Below are 20,323 nucleotides of genomic sequence, written 5' to 3'. Positions count from 1 at the left end.
GGTAGTTGATGATCACATGATGTGTTGTGGCTACCTTAAATTCAGCCTTTTTCTAGCTTTAGTTGGGACTGGATGCGGAAAGATATGCTGCTGATTGTAAAGTTAATAAAGCCTAGCTTTGGATGGCCAATCTTTTCTTTATTTCAATTTATTAACTTTATGTTAGAATGGAGCGATATCTTCAACCAGAACGATTCAAGGCTGACCCCAATTCTGCTGGAGTGGATGATAAATGGAGACATTGGTATTGTACATTTAAAAACTTTTTGGGCGTGTTGGATCAAGAGGCTCTAAATAAGCTGATCAACTACATTGACCCGGATGTATATAAATATATTTTGCACTGTAAAACTTATGAAGAGGCTATTTCTACATTGGAAAAGATTTTTGTTAAACCAAAGAATGAGGTATTTGCACATCATCTTCTATCTGCCCGTAGGCAGCAGGTGGGAGAATCTTTGGATACTTATTTACAAGCACTTCGGTGCCTTAGTGTTGACTGTAATTATAAGGCTGTGACGGCTGAAGAATATAAGGACGAATCGGTACGGGATGCTTTTATTAATGAATTACTGTCTAGATCAATTCGTCAGCGGTTGTTAGAAAATAAGACTCTGGATCTTAAAAGTGCTTTTGAGCAAGCTTCTACATTGGATGTGGCTCAGAGAAGTTTGGATTCTTATGCTCTTTTTAATCGGCCTGCGACTATGGTTTCGGCAGTTTTGGATGAAAAGGAATTATGTGGACTTAATGGGAGTGGTTTACTAGATTTTGAAACAGTTTCTACTTCGGCGGCCGTTGCCTCTAGGATTCAGAAGTGTTATTTTTGTGGGAATATCCGGCACCCTCGTCTGAAGTGTCCTGCTCGGGAGGCTGTGTGTAGTAAATGCGGCAAGAGAGGTCATTATGCACGTGTGTGCAAATCATCAGGTTCAATTACCTTCCCTTCTCCTGGTGTGGGAGGGTCTTCCTCCACTACCTCTTCTGTGACTATTCAGCCTTTAGATAGGGCGTTTATTGCATCAATTTCTGCTGCATTTGCTCATGGCCTAAACAAAGCTATAGTTACGGCTCAAGTTAATGGGTTGGACGTGAAGGCCCTTATAGATACGGGCAGTACTGAGAGTTTTATAAGTCTTCAGTTTGCGAAGGAGAAGCATTTGAAAATTTCGCCTGTTACGTATCAGGTGTGTATGGCTCAGACGACCCTTACTTCACAAATAGCTGGTTGTTGCTTTGTGAAAATGGTTCTTCTGGGTAATACGTATACTGATATACGCCTATCTGTTTTGCCTAATCTCTGTGCGGATATTTTGATTGGACATGATGTGCTTCAGTTACACGAGTCTCTTAGTCTTTCATTTGGAGGGACTAAGCCACCTTTATCTATTTGTGGATTAACCTCTTTGTCTATTCCTCCATTATCACTTTTTTCCAATTTGATGTCGGATTGTAAGCCAATTGCTACCAAGTCAAGAAGATATAGTAGTCAGGATAGAGAATTTATTGATTCTGAAGTTCAACGTCTCTTATTGGAAGGAATCATTGAACCTAGTTGTTCGCCTTGGCGAGCACAGGTAGTTGTCACGACTAACGAGAGACACAAGAAACGAATGGTGATAGACTATTCCCAAACTATTAATAGGTATACTCAATTAGACGCGTACCCTTTGCCTAAGATTGATGAGCTTATCAATAAAGTATCTCAGTATAAAGTTTTTAGCATTATTGATTTAAAGAGTGCTTATCATCAGATTCCTATTGTTAAGAAGGATCAACCATATACGGCCTTTGAGGCTGGTGGAAAGCTGTATCAGTTTTGCCGAATACCATTTGGTGTTACTAATGGTGTTGCTTGTTTTCAACGGGCAATGGATGCTTTTATAAGTGATAACTCCCTCTCTGACACCTTTTCATACTTAGATGACATCACAGTGTGTGGCAAATCAAGGGTGGAGCACAGTGACATCCTTGACCCTGGCACCAGGGAGGCAACATACCATCCTGGAGTCACGTCTTCAGCCGCAGAAACGCCTGTCTGCTCCCCTAACTATCGAATCCCCTTCCACTATTGTCCTTTCACTCTTTTTCCTCCCCCCGCCCCTCTGGCTGCACTCCCCAGAGGAACCATTGCCCTCACCAATACTCAGAACAGAACACTGGTTGGAGAGCGCGATGCACTCCAGGGACTCCGGCACTACCTGCCTGGTGGTCACCCATTTCCTCTCTGCCTGCACACTCTTAAGCTGCAGGATGGCCACCTCTAGAAACGTGCTATCCACGTAACGCTCAGCCTCACAGATGCACCGCAGTGACTCCAGCTGTCGCTCAAGCTCCGAAACCCGGAGTTCGAGTTGCTGTAGCTGGCGACACTTCCTGCACATGTGGTTGTCCAGGATACGCGAAGCGTCCAGGACTTCCCACATGGCACAGGATGTGCACTCCATGGGACTGAGCTGCCCTGCCATACCTCTAGTTAATAGACTAAGAACTAATCCAGCAGAAATAAACTTTAAACTTAAAACCACTCCCCAGCTACTCACCAATCAGCTCTTTCCCTCTATTTTATAGGCTATTAACTAACTTAGCAGAAGTAAACGTATAAAATTTTAAAAAGTTTAAAAAAAAAATTTTTAAATACACTCACCAATCAGCTCCTTCCCTTGTGCCTACGTCACTTTTTTAAAATCTGACGTTACTTTTTCAAAAACTACCTCTGTTGAGTTGCTGCCGCTCCTTTTAACTGCTCCGCTCACTGTGCTCCCTCCAGGTCTGCTCCTTCCGGTCACAGGCTCCTGCCGCTCGGGACTGCTCCTTTTAACTGCTCCGCTCTCACTGTGCTCCCTCCAGGTCTGCTCCTTCTGGTCAGAGGCTCCTGCCGCTCGGGACTGCTCCTTTTAACTGCTCCGCTCTCACTGTGCTCCCTCCAGGTCCGCTCCTTCCGGTCACAGGCTCCTGCCGCTCGGGACTGCTCCTTTTAACTGCTCCGCTCTCACTGTGCTCCCTCCAGGTCTGCTCTTTCCGGTCTCAGGCTCCTGCCGCTCGGGACTGCTCCTTTTAACTGCTCCGCTCTCACTGTGCTCCCTCCAGGTCCGCTCCTTCCGGTCACAGGCTCCTGCCGCTCGGGACTGCTCCGCTCTCACTGTGCTCCCTCCAGGTCTGCTCCTTCCGGTCACAGGCTCCTGCCGCTCGGGACTGCTCCTTTTAACTGCTCCGCTCTCACTGTGCTCCCTCCAGGTACGCTCCTTCCGGTCACAGGCTCCTGCCGCTCGGGACTGCTCCTTTTAACTGCTCCGCTCTCACTGTGCTCCCTCCAGGTCCGCTCCTTCCGGTCACAGGCTCCTGCCGCTCGGGACTGCTCCTTTTAACTGCTCCACTCTTGCTGTGCTCCCTCCAGGTACGCTCTTTCCGGTCTCAGGCTTTGACTCCAATTTGCCCGGGCCAGATCCCTCCTCAATTCGCTGAAATTAGCCCTCCTCCAGTTAAGTATTTTTATTCTAGACTGCTCCTTGTCCTTCTCTATAACTAATCTAAATCTTACGATACTATGATCACTATTCCCGAGATGCTCCCCCACTGTGACATTCTCCACTTGACCCACTTCATTCCCCAGGACTAGATCGAGCAATGCCTCCTTCGTCTTTGGGAAGCAAACATATTGATCAAGAAAATTCTACTGAACGCACTTCAGAAATTCCTCCCCTTAACACAATCACTGCCCCATTCAATATTGGGGTAGTTAAAGTATCCCATTATCACTACTCCATAGTTCTTGCACCACTCAGTAATTTCTTTGCAAATCTGCTCCTCTATCTCCTTCCCACTATTTGGTGGCCTATAAAATACACCAAGTAGCGTAATAGCTCCTTTATTATTTCTCAACTCCAACCAAATAGATTCTGTCTTTGACCTGTCAAGGACATTCTCTCTCTTTAGCACTATAATATTTTCCTTAATAAAACTACTACCCCTTCTCCATTTTTCCCCTTCCCGATCTTTCCTGAATATCTTGTAGCCAGGAATATTTTTGAGCTAGTCACAGTTATCACCATTACATCATATTCCCACGTGGCTATTTGCGCCTGCAGCTCACCAACCTTATTAACCACGCTCTGTGCATTTACACACATGCACTCCAAACCTAACTTAAACCTCTTTGTATTTTCTATGATCCCACCTAATTCTGTATTATTTCTAACTCTAACTGTCTTTCCCAGTCCTCTGTGCACCTTGTTTCTACTTTTAGTTTAAACCCACCCCCAAAGCACTAGTTAACTTGCCGGCAAGGATATTGGTCCCAGCAGTTTAGGTGCAACCCGTCCATCTTGAACAGGTTCCTCCTGCCACAGAACTGGTCCCAATGTTGCAGGAATCTGAAGCCCTCCCTCCTGCACCATGTCTCTAGCCACTCATTAACCTGCGATATCCTCCTATTTCTACTCTCACTAGAGCGTGGCACTGGGAGTAATCCAGAGATTACTACCTTTGAGGTCCTGCTTTTTAACTTCCTCCCTAGCTCCTTAAACTCTGACTGCAGGACCTCAAACCCCCCCTTCCTCCCTATGTCGTTGGTTCCGATATGGACCACAACATCTGGCCCTTCCCCTCCCCCCTCGCCACAGAATGTTCTGCACCCTCTCAGTGATGTCCTTTATCCTGGCACCAGAGAGGCAACATACCATACAGGTCTCACGTCAACGGTAGCAAAACTGCCTGTCTGTCCCCCTGATTATCAAATCCCCAATTACTACTGCATTCCAACACTTTGCTGTACCTCCCTGTGCAGTCCTTTGCCTCACGGTGCCAGGCTTGGAACTGCACTTCTTTGAGCTGTCATCACCCTCACTGATATTCAATGCTGAATATCAGTTTGAGAGTGCCATAGTCCCAGAGGATTCCTGTACTGCCTGCCTCTTCCTACTCTTCCAGGTGGCCACCCACTTGCTATTCTGAACTCTATCTGGCTGTGAGGTGACCACCTCCTGGAACCTGCGAACCTGAAAACATTCAGCCACCCATACGCCTTGCAGTGAATCCAGCAGCCCCTCAAGCTCAGAAACCCTCAACACAAGTTTGAGCAGCTGGAGGCACTTCCTGCAAACATGGGTCTCCGGGACACATGAAGTGTCCTGAGGTTCCCCACATACTAATCATTGCAGGATAAATGTTCACAGTGATGAGGGGGCTTGACATCCAAAGCAGTTTTAGTACATCTCAGACCATATACCAATTTCATAACATTGTAGAAGTTCCTGGAATACCTCCAATTTGCTAATTCTCATGCCTCTACCATTCACAAGTTGCTTGCACCGTGAGATACAAGTCATTATAACAAACAACCAGTATCGTGAGATCAGCACCGCAAAGACGGCAATGGTTCAAGAAGGCGGCCCATCACCACCTTCTCAGGGCAACGGGGGATTGGCAATTAATCCAACCTTGTGAGCGTGGTGCACATCTCAAGAACTATTCACCAGGTTCACTAGATTGACTCTTGGGATGAAGGTTCACTAGATTGTTTTTGGGATGAGAGGGTTGTCCTATGAGGAGAGATTGAGTAGAAAAGAATGCAAGTTGATCTCACTGAAACATATAAAATTCTGAAGGGGATTGACAGAAAGGGTAGGATCTATTAGAGATCATGAGGGTAATGTGTGTGTGGAGGCAGGAGACGTCGGTAGGGTTCTTAATGAATACTTTGTGTCTGTTTTCATAAAGGAGGGGCAAAGCAGACATTGCTATCAGGGGGGAGGAGTGTGAAACATTAGATGAAATAAACATAGTGAGAGAGGAAGTATTAAGGGGCTTAGCAGCTTTAAAAGTGGATAAATCCCCAGGCCCGGATGAAATGTAAGCGAAGCATAAGAGGAAATAGCAGAGGCCCTGACCATCATTTTTCAATCCTCTCTGGCTTCAGGTGTGGTGACGGAGGACTGCTACTGTGGTACCCTTGTTTAAAAAGGGAAAAAAGGATAGACCGAGTAATTACAGGCCAGTCAGCCTAACCTCGGTAGTGGGAAAATTATTGGAAAGAATTCTGAAGGACAGGATAAATCTTCATTTAGAAAGACACGGATTAATCAAGGATAGTCAGCACGGATTTGTTAAGGGAAGGTCGTGTCTGACAAACTTGATTGAATTTTTTGAGGAGGTAACAAGGAGGATAGATGAGGGTAGTGCGTTTGATGTAGTGTATATGGACTTTAGCAAAGCTTTTGATAAGGTTCCACATGGCAGACTAGTCACAAAGTTAAAAGCCCATGGGATCCAGGGCAAAGTGTCAAGTTGGATTCAAAACTGGCTCGGAGACAGGAAGCAGAGGGTAATGGTTGAAGGGTGCTTTTGTGACCGGAAGGCTGTTTCCAGTGGGGTTCCGCAGGGCTCAGTACTAGGTCCCTTGCTTTTTGTGGTATATATCAATGATCTAGACTTGAATATCGGGGGTATGATTAAGAAGTTTGCAGATGATACTAAAATCGGCTGTGTGGTTGATACTGAAGAAGGAAGCTGTAGACTGCAGGAAGATATCAATAAATTGGTCAGGTGGGCAGAACAGTGGCAAATGGAATTCAATCCAGAGAAGTGTGGGGTAATGCATTTGGGGAGGGCTAACAAGGAAAGGGAATACACATTAAATGGTAGGACACTGAGTAGTGTAGAGGATCAGAGGGACCTTAGTGTGCATGTCCACAGGTCCCTGAAGGTAGCAGGCCAGGTAGATAAAGTAGATAAGAAAGCATACGGAATGCTTGCCTTTATTAGCCATGGCATGGAATACAAGAGCAGGGGGGTTATGCTTCAACTGTATAAAACACTAATTAGGCCTCAGCTAGAGTACTGCGTGCAGTTCTGGTCACCACATTACAGGAAAGATGTGATTGCACTAGAGAGGGTACAGAGGAGATTTACAAGGATGTTGCCGGGAGTAGAGAATCTTAGCTATGAGGAAAGACTGGATAGGCTGGGTCTGTTTTCCTTGGAACAGAGGAGGCTGAGGGGAGACTTTATTGAGGTGTATAAAATTATGAGGGGCAGAGATAAAGTGGATAGAAAGGACCTATTTCCTTTAGCAGAGGGGAAAAAACCAGGGGGCACAGATTTTAAGTAATTGGGGGAAGGTTTAGAGGGGATTTGAGGGGAAATTTCTTCACCCAGAGGGTTGTGGGGGTCTGAAACTCTCTGCCTGAAAGGGTGGTAGAGGCAGGAACCCTAACCACATTTAAAAAGTACTTGGATGTGCACTTGGGATGCTCTAACCTGCAGGGCTACGGACCAAGGGCGTGGAAGTGGGATTAGGCTGAATAGCTCTTTGTTGGCCGGCGCGGACATGATGGGCCGAAATGGCCTTCTTTCGTGCTGTAACTTTCTATGATTCTATGACAGGGCAGATGCTGAGAGGTTGTTTCCCCTGGCAGGAGAGTCTAGAACTAGAGCATAGTCTCAAGATAAAGGGTTGGCCTTTTAAGACTGAGATGAGGAGGAATTTCTTCACTCAGAGGGTTGTGAATCTTTGGAATTCTCTACCCCAAAGGGCTGTGAATGCTGAATCAGTAAGTATATTCAAGGCTGAGATAGATAGATTTTTGGACTCTTGGGGAATCAAGGGATATGGAGCTGAGGCGGGAAAGTGGAGTTGAGGTTGAAGAACAGCCATGGCCTTTATGAATGGTGGAACAGGCTCGAGGGGCCATACGGCCTACTCCTGCTCCTAATTCTTATGTTCTTATGATCTTATGCATAGCCCTGGTAATCTTGGCATCCCATCATCAAACAATCCTGTGGTCTAACAGGTGCCAGTTTTAGGGCGAGGTTGTATCATGATGTTGTGCATTCACGTGGCTGTCCAAAGACGTTGGTAATTATCAGCTTGTGCTCCACTCAAGTAGCAAGTAGCCTTTGTCTTAGTGTTCCCAGCATCATACCCAACAACAACAATGAAGTCACCCACCAGTGTTGGCTGGTCCAGTCATTGTGGAGCTGCAGTTTCGCCTCATTGTTTCTCACCATTGGTTTCAGAAGTACTAATGATGGTCGCAGAATGCTTGGGCTTCAGCAGTAAACACATTGTCATAAGACAATCATTAATCCCCCTTAGGACGATTCGAAGATGGGCCTTGGCTGCAAACTTTGTCTCGGATAACATGGGAGTATCCACTCCACGCAAGCTCTCACACGACAAGTGCTGCGTGCCGCCCTGGATAGTAAGCATCCCGTTGAGAAGAAGGAAGAAGGTTAAAGTAGGGTTCCTGCATGCCAAGGCACTGCACCTGTGCACTAACAATGACAATAAAGTTTGATTATGATTATGATGTTATATTAGGCTATCGTACTCCTGATTTAGGTTTTTGCAATTGTCAGCTGCAATGTTGGGGGGATGAATAGTCATGATGAGTCGAGCCAGCTACTGACCGATGGACAATATGGAGATCAATGGTCAGTGAGCATTCTGAATGCAAGTTAAATACAGGCTTCTGTTTCATGACAGATTTCCTGCAGGTTTTCCCATTGATAGGAGATAACTAATTGTCTTTTCTTAGACCCACTGTCTATACAGTAGTTTTCTGTACTGAATTTACAGAACAATTTACAGAACAAACTGGAAACTGTTCAACCTCCGTCGCCTCCAGTCCAGATCCAAGGTCGTCCCATTCTGTCGTCGAATTACAGTATGCAGACGACGCTTGCGTCTGCACTCACTCGGAGGTCGAACTCCAAACCATTGTCAACATCTTCACCGAAGCATAGGCCTTACACTAAACATCCGTAAGACAAAGGTCCTCTACCAACCTGCCCCCGCCACACAGTACTGCTCCCCGATTACCAAAATCCACAACAAGGCCTTGGACAACGTGGACCACTTTCCATACCTCGGGAGCTTACTGTCAACAAGGGCAGACGTCGATGACTAAGTACAACACCACCTTCAGTGTGCCAGTGCAGCCCTCGGTCGCCTGAGGAAGAGATTGTTTGAAGACCAGGACCTTAAACCCGGCACTAAGCTCATGGACTACAGAGCAGCAGTGATACCCATCCTGCTGTATGCCTCAGAGACATGGACCATGTACAGCAGGCACCTCAAAGCACTGGAGAGGTACCACCAACGCTGCCTCCACAAGATCCTGCAAATCCATTGGCAGGATAGGTGCACCAACGTCAGTGTTCTCGCTCAGGCCAACATCCCCAGCATCGAAGCTTTGACCACGCTCGATCAGCTCCGATGGACGGGTCACATTGTCCGCAAGCCCGATACGAGACTCCCAAAACAAACGTTTCAAAGCCTCCTTGAAAAAGTGCAACATCCCCTCCGACACCTGGGAATCCCTGGCCCAAGGCCGCACAAAGTGGAGGAGAAGCATCCCAGAAGGCGCCGAACACCTCGAGTCTCTTCACCGGGAGCAAGCGGAAACCAAGCGCAGGCAGCGCAAGGAGCGCACGTCAACCCAAGCACCCCACCCACCCGCCCCTTCAACCACCGTCTGCCCCACCTGTGACAGAGACTGTAGGTCCCACAATGGACTCATCAATCACCTGCGAACTCATTTTTAATGTGGAAGCAAGTCATCCTCGGTTCCGAGGGACTGCCTGAGAAGAGTTTTCTGCAGCAGTTTGTCTAACAGCTAATAGTCCTTCCATATTCCAACTGAAATGTTTGTGAAACAGGATGAAATTTGGATTTCCTGAATAATTAGAGGCATCCACATTATACAATTCTCATTTCATACTGGGAGAGGGGGAATGAAATACTTGGCAAAAAAGCAAATCCCATGTTGCAAGGGCGAAACTCTCTGAAAGGAATTGGAGTATTTCACGAACATCCCATGCAATTTTTATGATTTACCTATAAGAAGTTGTGTGGAAAAAAAAAACACAAGGAACAAAAAGAGAGGAGAAATAATGAGAAGGAAAAGTTATTAATTTTAATACATATGGTAGGAGCACATGAAAAAAGTCTAGAGTTAGAAACACATGCAATAAAGGCTTAAAATGCAATATACAGTAATGAGAACAGAGGCCAGTGACTGGGAGCTTAAAATCCCAGGGAACAGATCATCCAGAAAGGACAAAGCAGATGGAGGAGTGAGAACATGGGTAAGAAAGAACTTGGCAATCGCAATAAGATATTATATAAGTAAATGCAGTGGCTGATGCAGCAAAGATAGTGTGAATTGAAGTTAAGGATAGTAAAGAAATCATTAGCCATTATACATCAAGTGGTTACATTAACATAAAATAGATGAATGAACAGTACATTAATCTACCCTCTTCGATATATAAAACAGACACCATCCACTTTCTCTCTTAACATAAACTTTAAAATATAGACTCACATCTTACCTTGCAGAACAAGCTGCTATTTGAATACTAGCTCAACTATTCCATTATTGGCTACCAGATCTGAAACTGACCACAGAGACATGACCCAATACCATCTGTAATTGGAGACCTCTGTCCGTCAGAGAGGGTTGCAGCAAATCAGTGACGCTTCCTCCTACCTGATGGTTTCAAACACAGCTATCAATCAAATCTACCCTCAGACAGGTGCTCGATTCCTTGTTTCCTTGTCCAGGAGGCTTTGAACCACTTCTGCAGCAGTACTGAAGTGAAAGGCAGTCGATGCTTGCGTTTCTCATTATTACATTAGATTAAACAGCCGTACATCAATATTGCACGGATAGCTAACTTTTGACAGTGGCAAAGATGACTGTGATGGACTCAGGTTGATTAAACTAGTAACATTTTAGAGAAACCCTTGTGTTTGTCCCAAAAACTTACACCCCGTGGAACCTTCTCCAGCCAACTAACAACGCAAAATTCAACACAGGCAAATAGTATATTTTTGTCACCCCAGGCTTTTCAGCATTCTATTATTGTAGAGCATGAGCTACTTTTACCTACCGGGTGGTAATGTCTCCATATTCTGGGATTTTCCTTCCTCATTACTGTTCTGACCATTCTTTCTTTTATTTGGATCTACAGAATTCCACTCATCCTACAAAACAGAGTCACAAAGAACAAGTTGACTGTAAAAGGAGCAGTATTAATTCCATGACATCATTGTAAACATCTTTAAAAAACTATCTTGATTTGAGAAACATCTCTTGCAACCCATTGAACGATTTTAATATGTAACACTGTATTTCCAAATGCACTGAAATGTCCCAAGTATACTATCTCATTGGGAAAACCCATAATAATAGACAAACATTTATGCCCACCGAGCACATTTTTACTGGCCTGCTAAACCCCCCAATCCCCAAATCTGAAGAGAAATCAACTTTAATACCCCCCCCCTCCTCCATAAAGCACCAAAACGGGAAACAGTTAGCTTCCTCCCGCCACTTTTAAGGAGATATTTCATAACTCTCAACAAAGATATATTCCAGTAAGAGAGATTCTATGAGAAGGATGAGCCATCCGTGGCTAACTTAAGGAAGTTAAGGAGGGTATCAAATTGAAAGAAAAGGCATACAATGTTGCGAAGATTAGTGGTAGGCCAGAAGATTGGGAAATTTTTAGAAACTTGCAAAGGATGACTAAAAAAAAAATAGAGGGAGAAAATAGATTGAGAGTAAACTAGTAAGAAATATAAAAACAAACAGTAAGAGCTTCTACAAGTATATAAAAAGGAAGAGAGAGTAGCTAAAGTAAATGTTGGTCCCCTAGAGGATGATGGGAAACAAAGAATTGGCAGAGACTTTGAACAAATATTTTGTATCTATCTTCACGGCAGAAGACACAAAAAGCATCCCAATAATAGTGGAAAATCAAGGGGCAAAAGGGAGGGAGGAACTTAAAACAATCACTATCACTAGAGAAAATGTACTAGGCAAACTAATAGAACTAAAGGCTGACAATTCCCCTGGACCTGATGGCCTGCATCCTAGGGTCTTAAAAGAAGTGGCTGCAGAGATAGTGGTTGTAATCTTCCAAAATTCCCTAGATTCTGGAAAGGTCCCAGTGGATTGGAAAACCACAAATGTAATGCCCCTATTCAAGAAAGGAGGGAGACAGAAAGCAGGAAACTATAGGCTAGTTAGCCTAACATCTGTCATGGGGAAAATGCTGGAATCCATTATTAAGGAAGTAGCAGCAGGACATTTAGAAAATCATAATACAATCAAGCAGAGTCAACATGGTTTTATGAAAGGGAAATCGTGTTTGACAAATTTATTAGAGCTCTTTGAGGATGTAACAAGCAGGGTGGATAAAGGGGAACCAGTAGATGTAGTATATTTGGATTTCCAAAAGGCATTTGTTAAGATGCCACATAAAAGGTTACTGCACAAGATAAGAGCTCATGGTGTTGGGGGTAATATATTAGCATGGATGGATAGATAGAGGATTAGCTAACTAACAGAAAAGAGAGTCGGGATAAATGGGTCATTTTCATGTTGGCAAACTGTAACTAGTGGGGTGTCCTAGGGATCAGTGCTGGGGCCTCAACTATTTACAATCTATATTAATGACTTGGATAAAGGGACCAAGTGTATTGTAGCTAAATTTGCTGACGATACACAGATTGGTAGGAAGGCAAGTTGTGAGGACACAAAGGGCAGGATTTTTACTGGGCTGTGGAGGCGGGATTGGAGGCGCATGGGGGGGTTAAAATCTCGAAATCGGGGGGCACGAACCCATCCCGCCCCCAACCCGCCTCCATGCCAGTTTCAAAGGAGGCGGATACCCGACCTGTGCTGGGACCCGCCTCCCCGAGGCAGGAAGGGGATTAGTGCCAATTAACTGCCTGTTAACAGGTAGTTAACAGGCAGTTTTTAGCCTAATTCCTATTTTTAATGCTGAAGTGTGGGATTCCCGACAGCTCCAAACCACACCAAGTTAGCGAGGCGGACCGTCGGGCCGAAGGGCTTGGAGGGTTCGAGATGTTCAGGTGAGTGATGGGTGCATGAGTTCAGAGATAAGTGTGTTTGGTGTGTGTAAAGTGTTTAAAGAAGTTTTACTTACCTTTTACAGCCTTCCTTTCTTCAGGTCTCGGGAGTCCCTCATCTCACTGGCACAGAAAGCAGAATGGCTGCAAGCTGTCAAAAGTTGCAGCATTCTGTTCTGGAGAGATCTCTAAATCAGCCTGAGAGGAAGGAATTAACTTGGAGTACAGATTGTCAGTGTTTGACAGCTTTAAACAGCTGTCAAACACTGATATTTCATCTGTCAAAAGCTTTTGACAGATGAAATGTCAATCTGTGACATCACCTGTTGCTGGGTGGCCCTTAATTGGCCTGCTGAGCCCGCTGGGCGGGCTCAACAAGGTCAATCAAGTGAAAATCACGTGGATTGGCCACAACTCGATGGAGGCGGGACTACAACCCCGAAAGTTGTAGTCCCGCCTCCTCAATCAAAATCCAGCCCAAAGTGTTTGCAAAGGGATATAGATAGGTTAAGTGAGTGGGCAAAAAAATTGGCAGATGGAGTATAATGTGGGAAGATGTGAGGTTATCCACTTTGGTAGGGAGAATAGAAAAGCAAAACATTATTTAAATGGAGACTACAGAATGCTGCGGTACAGAGGGATCTGGGTGTCCTCGTACATGAAACACAAAAGGTTAGCATGCAGGTACAGCAAGTAATTAGGAAGGCAAATGGAATTTGCAAGGGGGATGGAGTATAAAAGTAGGGAAGTCGTGCTACAACTGTACAGGGCGTTGGTGAGGCCACACCTAGAGTACTGCATACAGCTTTGGTCTCCTTATTTAAGGAGGGATATACTTGCATTGTAGGCAGTTCAGAGAAGGTTTACTAGGTTGATTCCTGGGATGAAGGGGTTGTCTTATGAGGAATGGTTGAGCAGGTTGGGCCTATACTCATTGGAGTTTAGAAGAATGAGAGGTGATCTTATTGAGACATGTATGATTCTGAGGGGGCTTAACAGGGTCGATGCTGAGAGGATGTTTCCCCTCGTGGGAGAATCTAGAACTAGGGAGCATAGTTTCAGAATAAGGGATCGCCCATTTAAGACGGAGATGAGGAGAAATTTCTTCTCAGAGGATGTGAATCTTTGGAATTCTTTACCCCAGAGAGCTGTGGAGGCCGAGTCACTGAATATATTCAAGGCTGAGATAGACATATTTTTGAACCACAGCGGAGTCAAGAGTTATGGGGAACAGGCAGAAAAGTGGAGTTGAGGCCAAGATCAGATCTGCCATGATCTTACTGAATGGCAGAGTAGGCTCGAGGGGCCAAATGGCCTACTCCTGTTCCTATTTCTTATGTTCTTAAGCAGCCAAATATCCTCCACCTTCTCGCCTCCACTTTCCTCACTCATCCTCTTTTCTCTCCCTTTCCTAGCTCCCTCCCATGTCCAACTCCCTCCCCACCTCTCTCCCCTCAAAGATCTAGCAATCTCTGTGGCATGAATTTCAGCTCTCCCGACATTAATTTCATGCTGGCATCAAGTCTAGGGGATTTCCAGTGTCCAGCATCAGTGATGTAATCAAGCTGGCTAAGCAGAAGAATTCACAGGCAGCAAACCAGGAAGTAAAATGCACTGATTTTCCTTCAATTTTTAATCTTTTTAGAGAGCGAAATAAAGATCAAGACACACACAGGTAGAAATTTAAATACCAAACTTTAAAAAATAAGAAAATTATGATATTAAAAACTACAGAATTTTTTTAATTTTATATTCCACAAAGATAAAATTAGCTTTTCAGGGCCAAAACAGTTGTTCATCAGTAATTATGACTCAGTACACCATTAAAAACTGAGTTACACCTCATTCAACAAGGCTCAACTTTTGAGAGGTTTTTTTCCCCAAGAGCGACATTACATTACAGGGTAAAAGCTTAAGTTCTCATCAGTTCAGTAATTTCTCAAAGATTGCTGGCTCTGGGGAATTCAACAGCACTCCTTGTGGAGAAGCCTAGAATCACTGACAACAACTTCTGGATTTCTGCGTTTGTGTGTGCATGTGCTATCTCCAGAACTTGCTGTCAGTTTCAGAGGGGTAATGACAGTTTCGCCGTCATTACCACCGCAAAATGTGGGCCAATGAGATAAATGACCAGGTAATTTGTTTCTGTGATGTTGGTTGAGGAGTAAATGTTGGCCAGGACCCAGTTAACATTGTGGGTGCAGGGCAAACATCACAACTGGAAGGTAAGTGAGTTCCTTTACAGAAATGAACTAAAGGGCAGGGGAGTGATGAACGGGTATAAGTCAGGAGGGCCAGGAATGCTGCTTCCTGTCACATAGGGTTTATTGGGCTACAAACAGTTTTTTAAAAAGCTGACAAGTTGATTTACTAAGTGAAAGGACAATTAAAGAACAAATGGGCGTGAAAATAGTGAAACGGTGCTGCCAGCATTTTCTACTTTTGCAGATTTCATAGATACATAGATACATAGAAGATAGGAGCAGGAGTAGGCCATTCGGCCCTTCGTGCCTGCTCCGCCATTCGATGAGATCATGGCTGATCCTTTAATTCAGTATCCCGTCCCCGCCTTCTCTCCGTAACCCTTAACCCCTTTTGCCCGTAGAAATATATCTAATTCCCTCTTAAATATATTTAATGAGCTGGCGTACACTGCCCTCTGTGGCAATGAGTTCCACAGGTTCACCACTCTCTGAGTGAAGAAATTCCCCCTCATCTCTGTCCTAAATGGTTTAGCCCTTATCCTTAAATTATGTCCTCTAGTTCTGTTCTCACCCGCCAAGGGAAACATTCCTTCTGCATCCAGTCTGTCTAGACCTGTCAGAATTTTATACACTTCTATGAGGTCCCCTCTCAATCTTCTAAACTCCAGTGTGTACATCCCTAAACTACATAGTCTCTCCTCATAGGTCATTCCCGCCATTCCTGGTATCAGCCTGGTGAATCGCCGCTGCACCCCCTCCATGGCAAGAACATCCTTCCTCAGATGAGGCGACCAAAACTGTACACAGTACTCGAGGTGTGGTCTCACCAGTGCCCTGTACAGCTGCAGCAAGGTATCCCTGTTCCTGTATTCTAACCCTTTTGCTATGAAGGCCAGCATACCGTTTGCCTTCTTGACCGCCTGTTGCACCTGCATGCTCGCCTTCAGTGACTGGTGTACAAGAACACCCAGGTCTCTCTGTACTTCCCCCTCTCCCAATCTATTGCCATTTAAATAATAATTTGCCCTCCCGTTCCTGCACCCAAGGTGGATAACTTCGCACTTGTCCACATTATAGTGCATCTGCCATTTATCCGCCCAATCGCCCAGTCTGTCCAAATCGCTCTGGAGCTTCCTGGTCTCTTCCTCTGAGCCCACCCCCCCTCCTAGTTTAGTGTCGTCTGCAAATTTGGAAATGCTGCATCCGACTCCCTGATCCAGGTCATTAATGTAAATTGTGAACAGCTGGGGGCCCAGGACAGATCCCTGTGGTACCCCACTTGTTACTGCCTGCCATTCAGAAAATGAGCCGTTTATTCCAACTCTCTGTTTTCTATCTGACAGCCAGTTCCCTATCCACGCCAAAACTTTCCCCTTTATCCCATGAGCCTCAATTTTCCATGCTAATCTTTTATGTGGGACCTTATCGAAGGCCTTTTGGAAGTCCAGGTACACCACATCTACTGGCTCTCCCCCATCTATTCTACCAGTTACTCCCTCAAAAAATTCCAATAGATTAGTCAAGCACGATTTACCCTTTGTAAATCCATGTTGACTCTGTCCTATCCTGTCCCCATTTGCTAAGTGCTCCGCTATTTCATCCTTAATGATGGACTCCAGCATTTTGCCCACAACTGATGTAAGGCTTACAGGTCTGTAATTACCTGCTTTTTCCCTACCCCCCTTTTTGAATAGTGGGGTAACGTTAGCTACCCTCCAATCCATCGGCACTGTTCCCGAGTCTAATGAATTCTGAAAAATCATCCTTAGTGCATCCGCTATCTCTAGGGCCACCTCCTTCAGTACCCTAGGATGCATGTTATCAGGCCCTGGGGATTTGTCCACCTTCAATCCCTTTAGCTTCCTTAACACCATATCCTTAGAGATATTGATTTGCGTCAGTTCCTCCTTTGCCAATGTCCCTATTTTTCCCGATATCCCAGGGAGGTTTTTTGTGTCTTCCTTCGTAAAGACTGACCCAAAGTATGCATTTAGTTGATCTGCCATTTCCTTATTTCCCATTATATATTCCCCCGTATCTGACTGCAATGGACCAACTTTGGTTTTCACCAGTCTTTTCCTTTTGATGTTCCCTGTATTCTTGCCTTTTCTGTTGCGCAACCCCCTCCTGCCATGCCTTTTCACAACTTTACAAGTGTTTTGAAAGCCATCTTGTGCACAAACCCTACATATAGAGCAAATTAAAAAGTAACATTTATAACCTGCTCATGACGAGGTCCAGCCCATTCAGCCTGGTATCAATAATCAGAAAGGGAATGGAATCAATAAATCTTATGAAAATAACCTAATAAATGGCAGTCAACATAGTCAGAACTGTGACCACTAATGAGGTTTGTAAACTATCAATCTACATTAATGGCCCAGAAATTCGGGTCTCTACGGGTGAGTACGCATGGGGTACTCACCCGTAAGCCCAATGGAAGTGCCGGTTTCGTGCATGCACTGCATATGCGTGGGAAACCGGCACTTCCGTTCCCCTGAAAGAAGGGGTTCAGAAGTCGAACGCGTGCGCAGGAGAGGCAGCGCGTGCGCATTGAACTTAAGTTTTTTTTGCAGGTTTTCCCGGGAGGGTAAGTCTCCAGAAGTTAGACATGTAAAAAGCAGTCGCAAGGCCTGCTTTTCACAAGGTAAGTGGTGAATTAATTAAAACATTTTTTCCAAATGTTTTTTATTCTTAAATACTTTAAAGAAAGGTAAGTTTATTTTTAGCCCGGTTAGAAAATGTAATTAATTTTTTCAAAAATTTTAATTATTGTTAAATAGTTATTTCATGTAATTTATAGTTTATTTTAAAAATGTTATTTAAAAAAAAAAAAAAATTATTTGAAGATTTAGTGATTTTTGGGGCTTATAGTATTTATAGGTTTGACAGGTCCTGTCAAACTTGTGAATGAAGCATTCCCTGCTACCATTGGCTCTCCATGGCCCACGTGATCCCAGGGGACGCATTGAACTAACTGCGCCCCTGGGATACGCAAGCACTGCGCGCTGGCAGTTGGAGAAGGCCCAGGATCGGAATCCCACGTGGGCCCACAGCTCAACAGCCGGCGCGGTAGGTAAGTGCAGGTCAGGGGCTTGCACCCACGGGAAGCCCCCGACCCGAATTTCTAGGCCATTGGTTTATGTTTGAAAAATATAGTAACTCGTTGGCAGCAGTCTGGAGGTCCCATGCCGGCCGCTTGCGGGCTTCTAAATGGAAAAAAAAACGAGCATGCACAATAATCTGAAGGGGCGGCGCAGACCACTAAAGGGGCCACACACCCAAAAAAAGTTATTGAAAACATTGGTTGGCATTGCTGCTACTTGATGTGGAAGGGATTTTTATGTAACTTGTATTGTGATGTTGCTATTAAATTAGATTTAGTCTGCAAAGGTTTGCTGCCAGAGACATGCAGGCTATCTGAGATGTTTAGGGCAAATTAGGTGCAATGCCAGACCAATCAGCCATCTCAAGGGTGTATACTCTCTCAGAGCAGGTTAGCTCTGAGACAATGGAGGTCATTGAGCTCTTTCCAGAGCTGTTCACACCTTCAGTGTTAGAATGGTCTTCATTTAATAACCCCAGTGTAATGATCAGTAACATGTCATTATAGAATGGTATACTAGGTGGAGCTGTATGTATATGAGTGGGCTACCCACAATGCACTAGGCTACCCACAAGGCAGTAGTCAAGATGGATGCCTGCACACGAAGTCCACATGACTGAATAAAGTGACTAGCTCAAGCTAGCTGTTCATAATAATAATGTCTATTTATTTATGAACATAACATGGTACCAGGATTGGTAAAATCTGCTGAATATTGTGAAACGCGACATGGAGACTTTGAAGCCACCGGAGGGTTTGAAACTCACGGGGAATGTCGACTGCAATTGGCGGACTTTCAAACAACAATTTGAACTCTACATTGCTGCCATCGGATTTGGTACGATGCCAGACGCAAGGAAAATAGCGTTGCTGCTCACAGTTGCAGGCCCACAGGCGATAGAGGTATTTAATACGTTTGTATTTGATCAAGAGGAGGACAGAGAAAAACTGGACGATGTGCTAAAGAAATTTGATACACATTGTTCTCCCAAAAAGAATGAGACCTATGAGAGATATGTGTTCCGTTCACAGACACAGCAGCAAAATGAGATTTTTGATAGCTTTGTGACCGATCTGAAACTGAAAGCAGACATGTAATTTCTCTGAGCTGAAATCATCCATGATTCGTGACCAGATTGTGTTTGGTATTCATGATAAAAAGGTCAGGGAACGTCTGCTGAGAGAAACCGAACTAACATTGGAAAATGCTGTGAAAATATGCAAAGCCAGTGAGCTAGCTCAAAAGCACGCGAAGACTTTCAGTGAAATTAATAATAACGCGATTGTAGTAAGTGATAGTGCTGCTGTCGGTGCTGTGTCCTACAAGGGGAAGAAACATGGGCAGAACAGAAATGAAAAGCAATCGGAGGAAGGAATTTTTAATTGTAAACGCTGTGGTTACAAACACCAGTCACGAAAATGCCCAGCGTTTGGGAAAATGTGCACAAAATGTAATGGAAAGAATCACTTTGCCAAACAATGCTTTTCAAAAGTAAAAACAAAAAGGGCAACAAGTCAATGTGATTGAGGACACTGATTTCAGTGAGACATTTTTTGTACGAATGGTGTCATGTGACAATATAGAAAAGGATACAGAAAATGTGCAGCCCTCAGGAATGGACAATGCTGAACATAAAGTTAATGCAGTAAAAGAGGACAAATGGATAATGTCACTGCAAGTAAATGGAGCATTAGTTACATTGAAACTAGACACTGGGGCAAAAGCAAATTAATCAGTATGAGTGACATTAAAAATATGAAAGAAAAGCCCAAAATACAGAAAAAGTCAGTACTACTGAAGGACTATAATGGACAGAAAATAAGATAGCTTAGGTGTATGCAGACTTAAAGTGAAAGTCAAAGACAAAGTGCATCATCTCATGTTTTCTGTTGTGGCTGAAGGACTTGATTCACTACTAGGTGACAAAGCCTGTGAGGACTTAGAACTGGTCAAGAGAGTCTACCGTATAAACTGTGCCATAAGCAGACCAGATGACTCGGTGGATTCTGTAGTGAGTAATTTCCAGGATGTGTTCAAAGGATTTGGAGTTCTACCATTCACTTACAAGATCCAGCTAAAGGAGGATGCTCAGCCAGTGGTACATGCTCCACGGAGAGTTCCAGCACCCC

The 20,323-nt window shown here is 44.4% G+C and overlaps 1 protein-coding gene across 1 annotated transcript in view; it reads right to left on the bottom strand.

Annotated features, from left to right (window-relative positions):
- The window catches only part of galnt2 (UDP-N-acetyl-alpha-D-galactosamine:polypeptide N-acetylgalactosaminyltransferase 2), a 139,510-nt gene that overhangs the window by 96,959 nt on the left and 22,228 nt on the right, over positions 1–20,323 (bottom strand). The window contains exon 2 of the mRNA XM_085996763.1: positions 10,897–10,990. Within this exon, the coding sequence (XP_085852889.1) occupies positions 10,897–10,990 (94 nt within the window). The remainder of the gene's footprint in view (positions 1–10,896; positions 10,991–20,323) is intronic.

This window comes from Somniosus microcephalus, chromosome 9 (genome assembly GCF_052327205.1).
Source record: "Somniosus microcephalus isolate GS21.2 chromosome 9, FLI_Smic_1.0, whole genome shotgun sequence".
In the NCBI taxonomy this organism is placed as follows: domain Eukaryota; kingdom Metazoa; phylum Chordata; class Chondrichthyes; order Squaliformes; family Somniosidae; genus Somniosus; species Somniosus microcephalus.
Note: the sequence above shows the minus strand (reverse complement) of the source record. Positions and strands in the feature narration are given on the sequence as shown.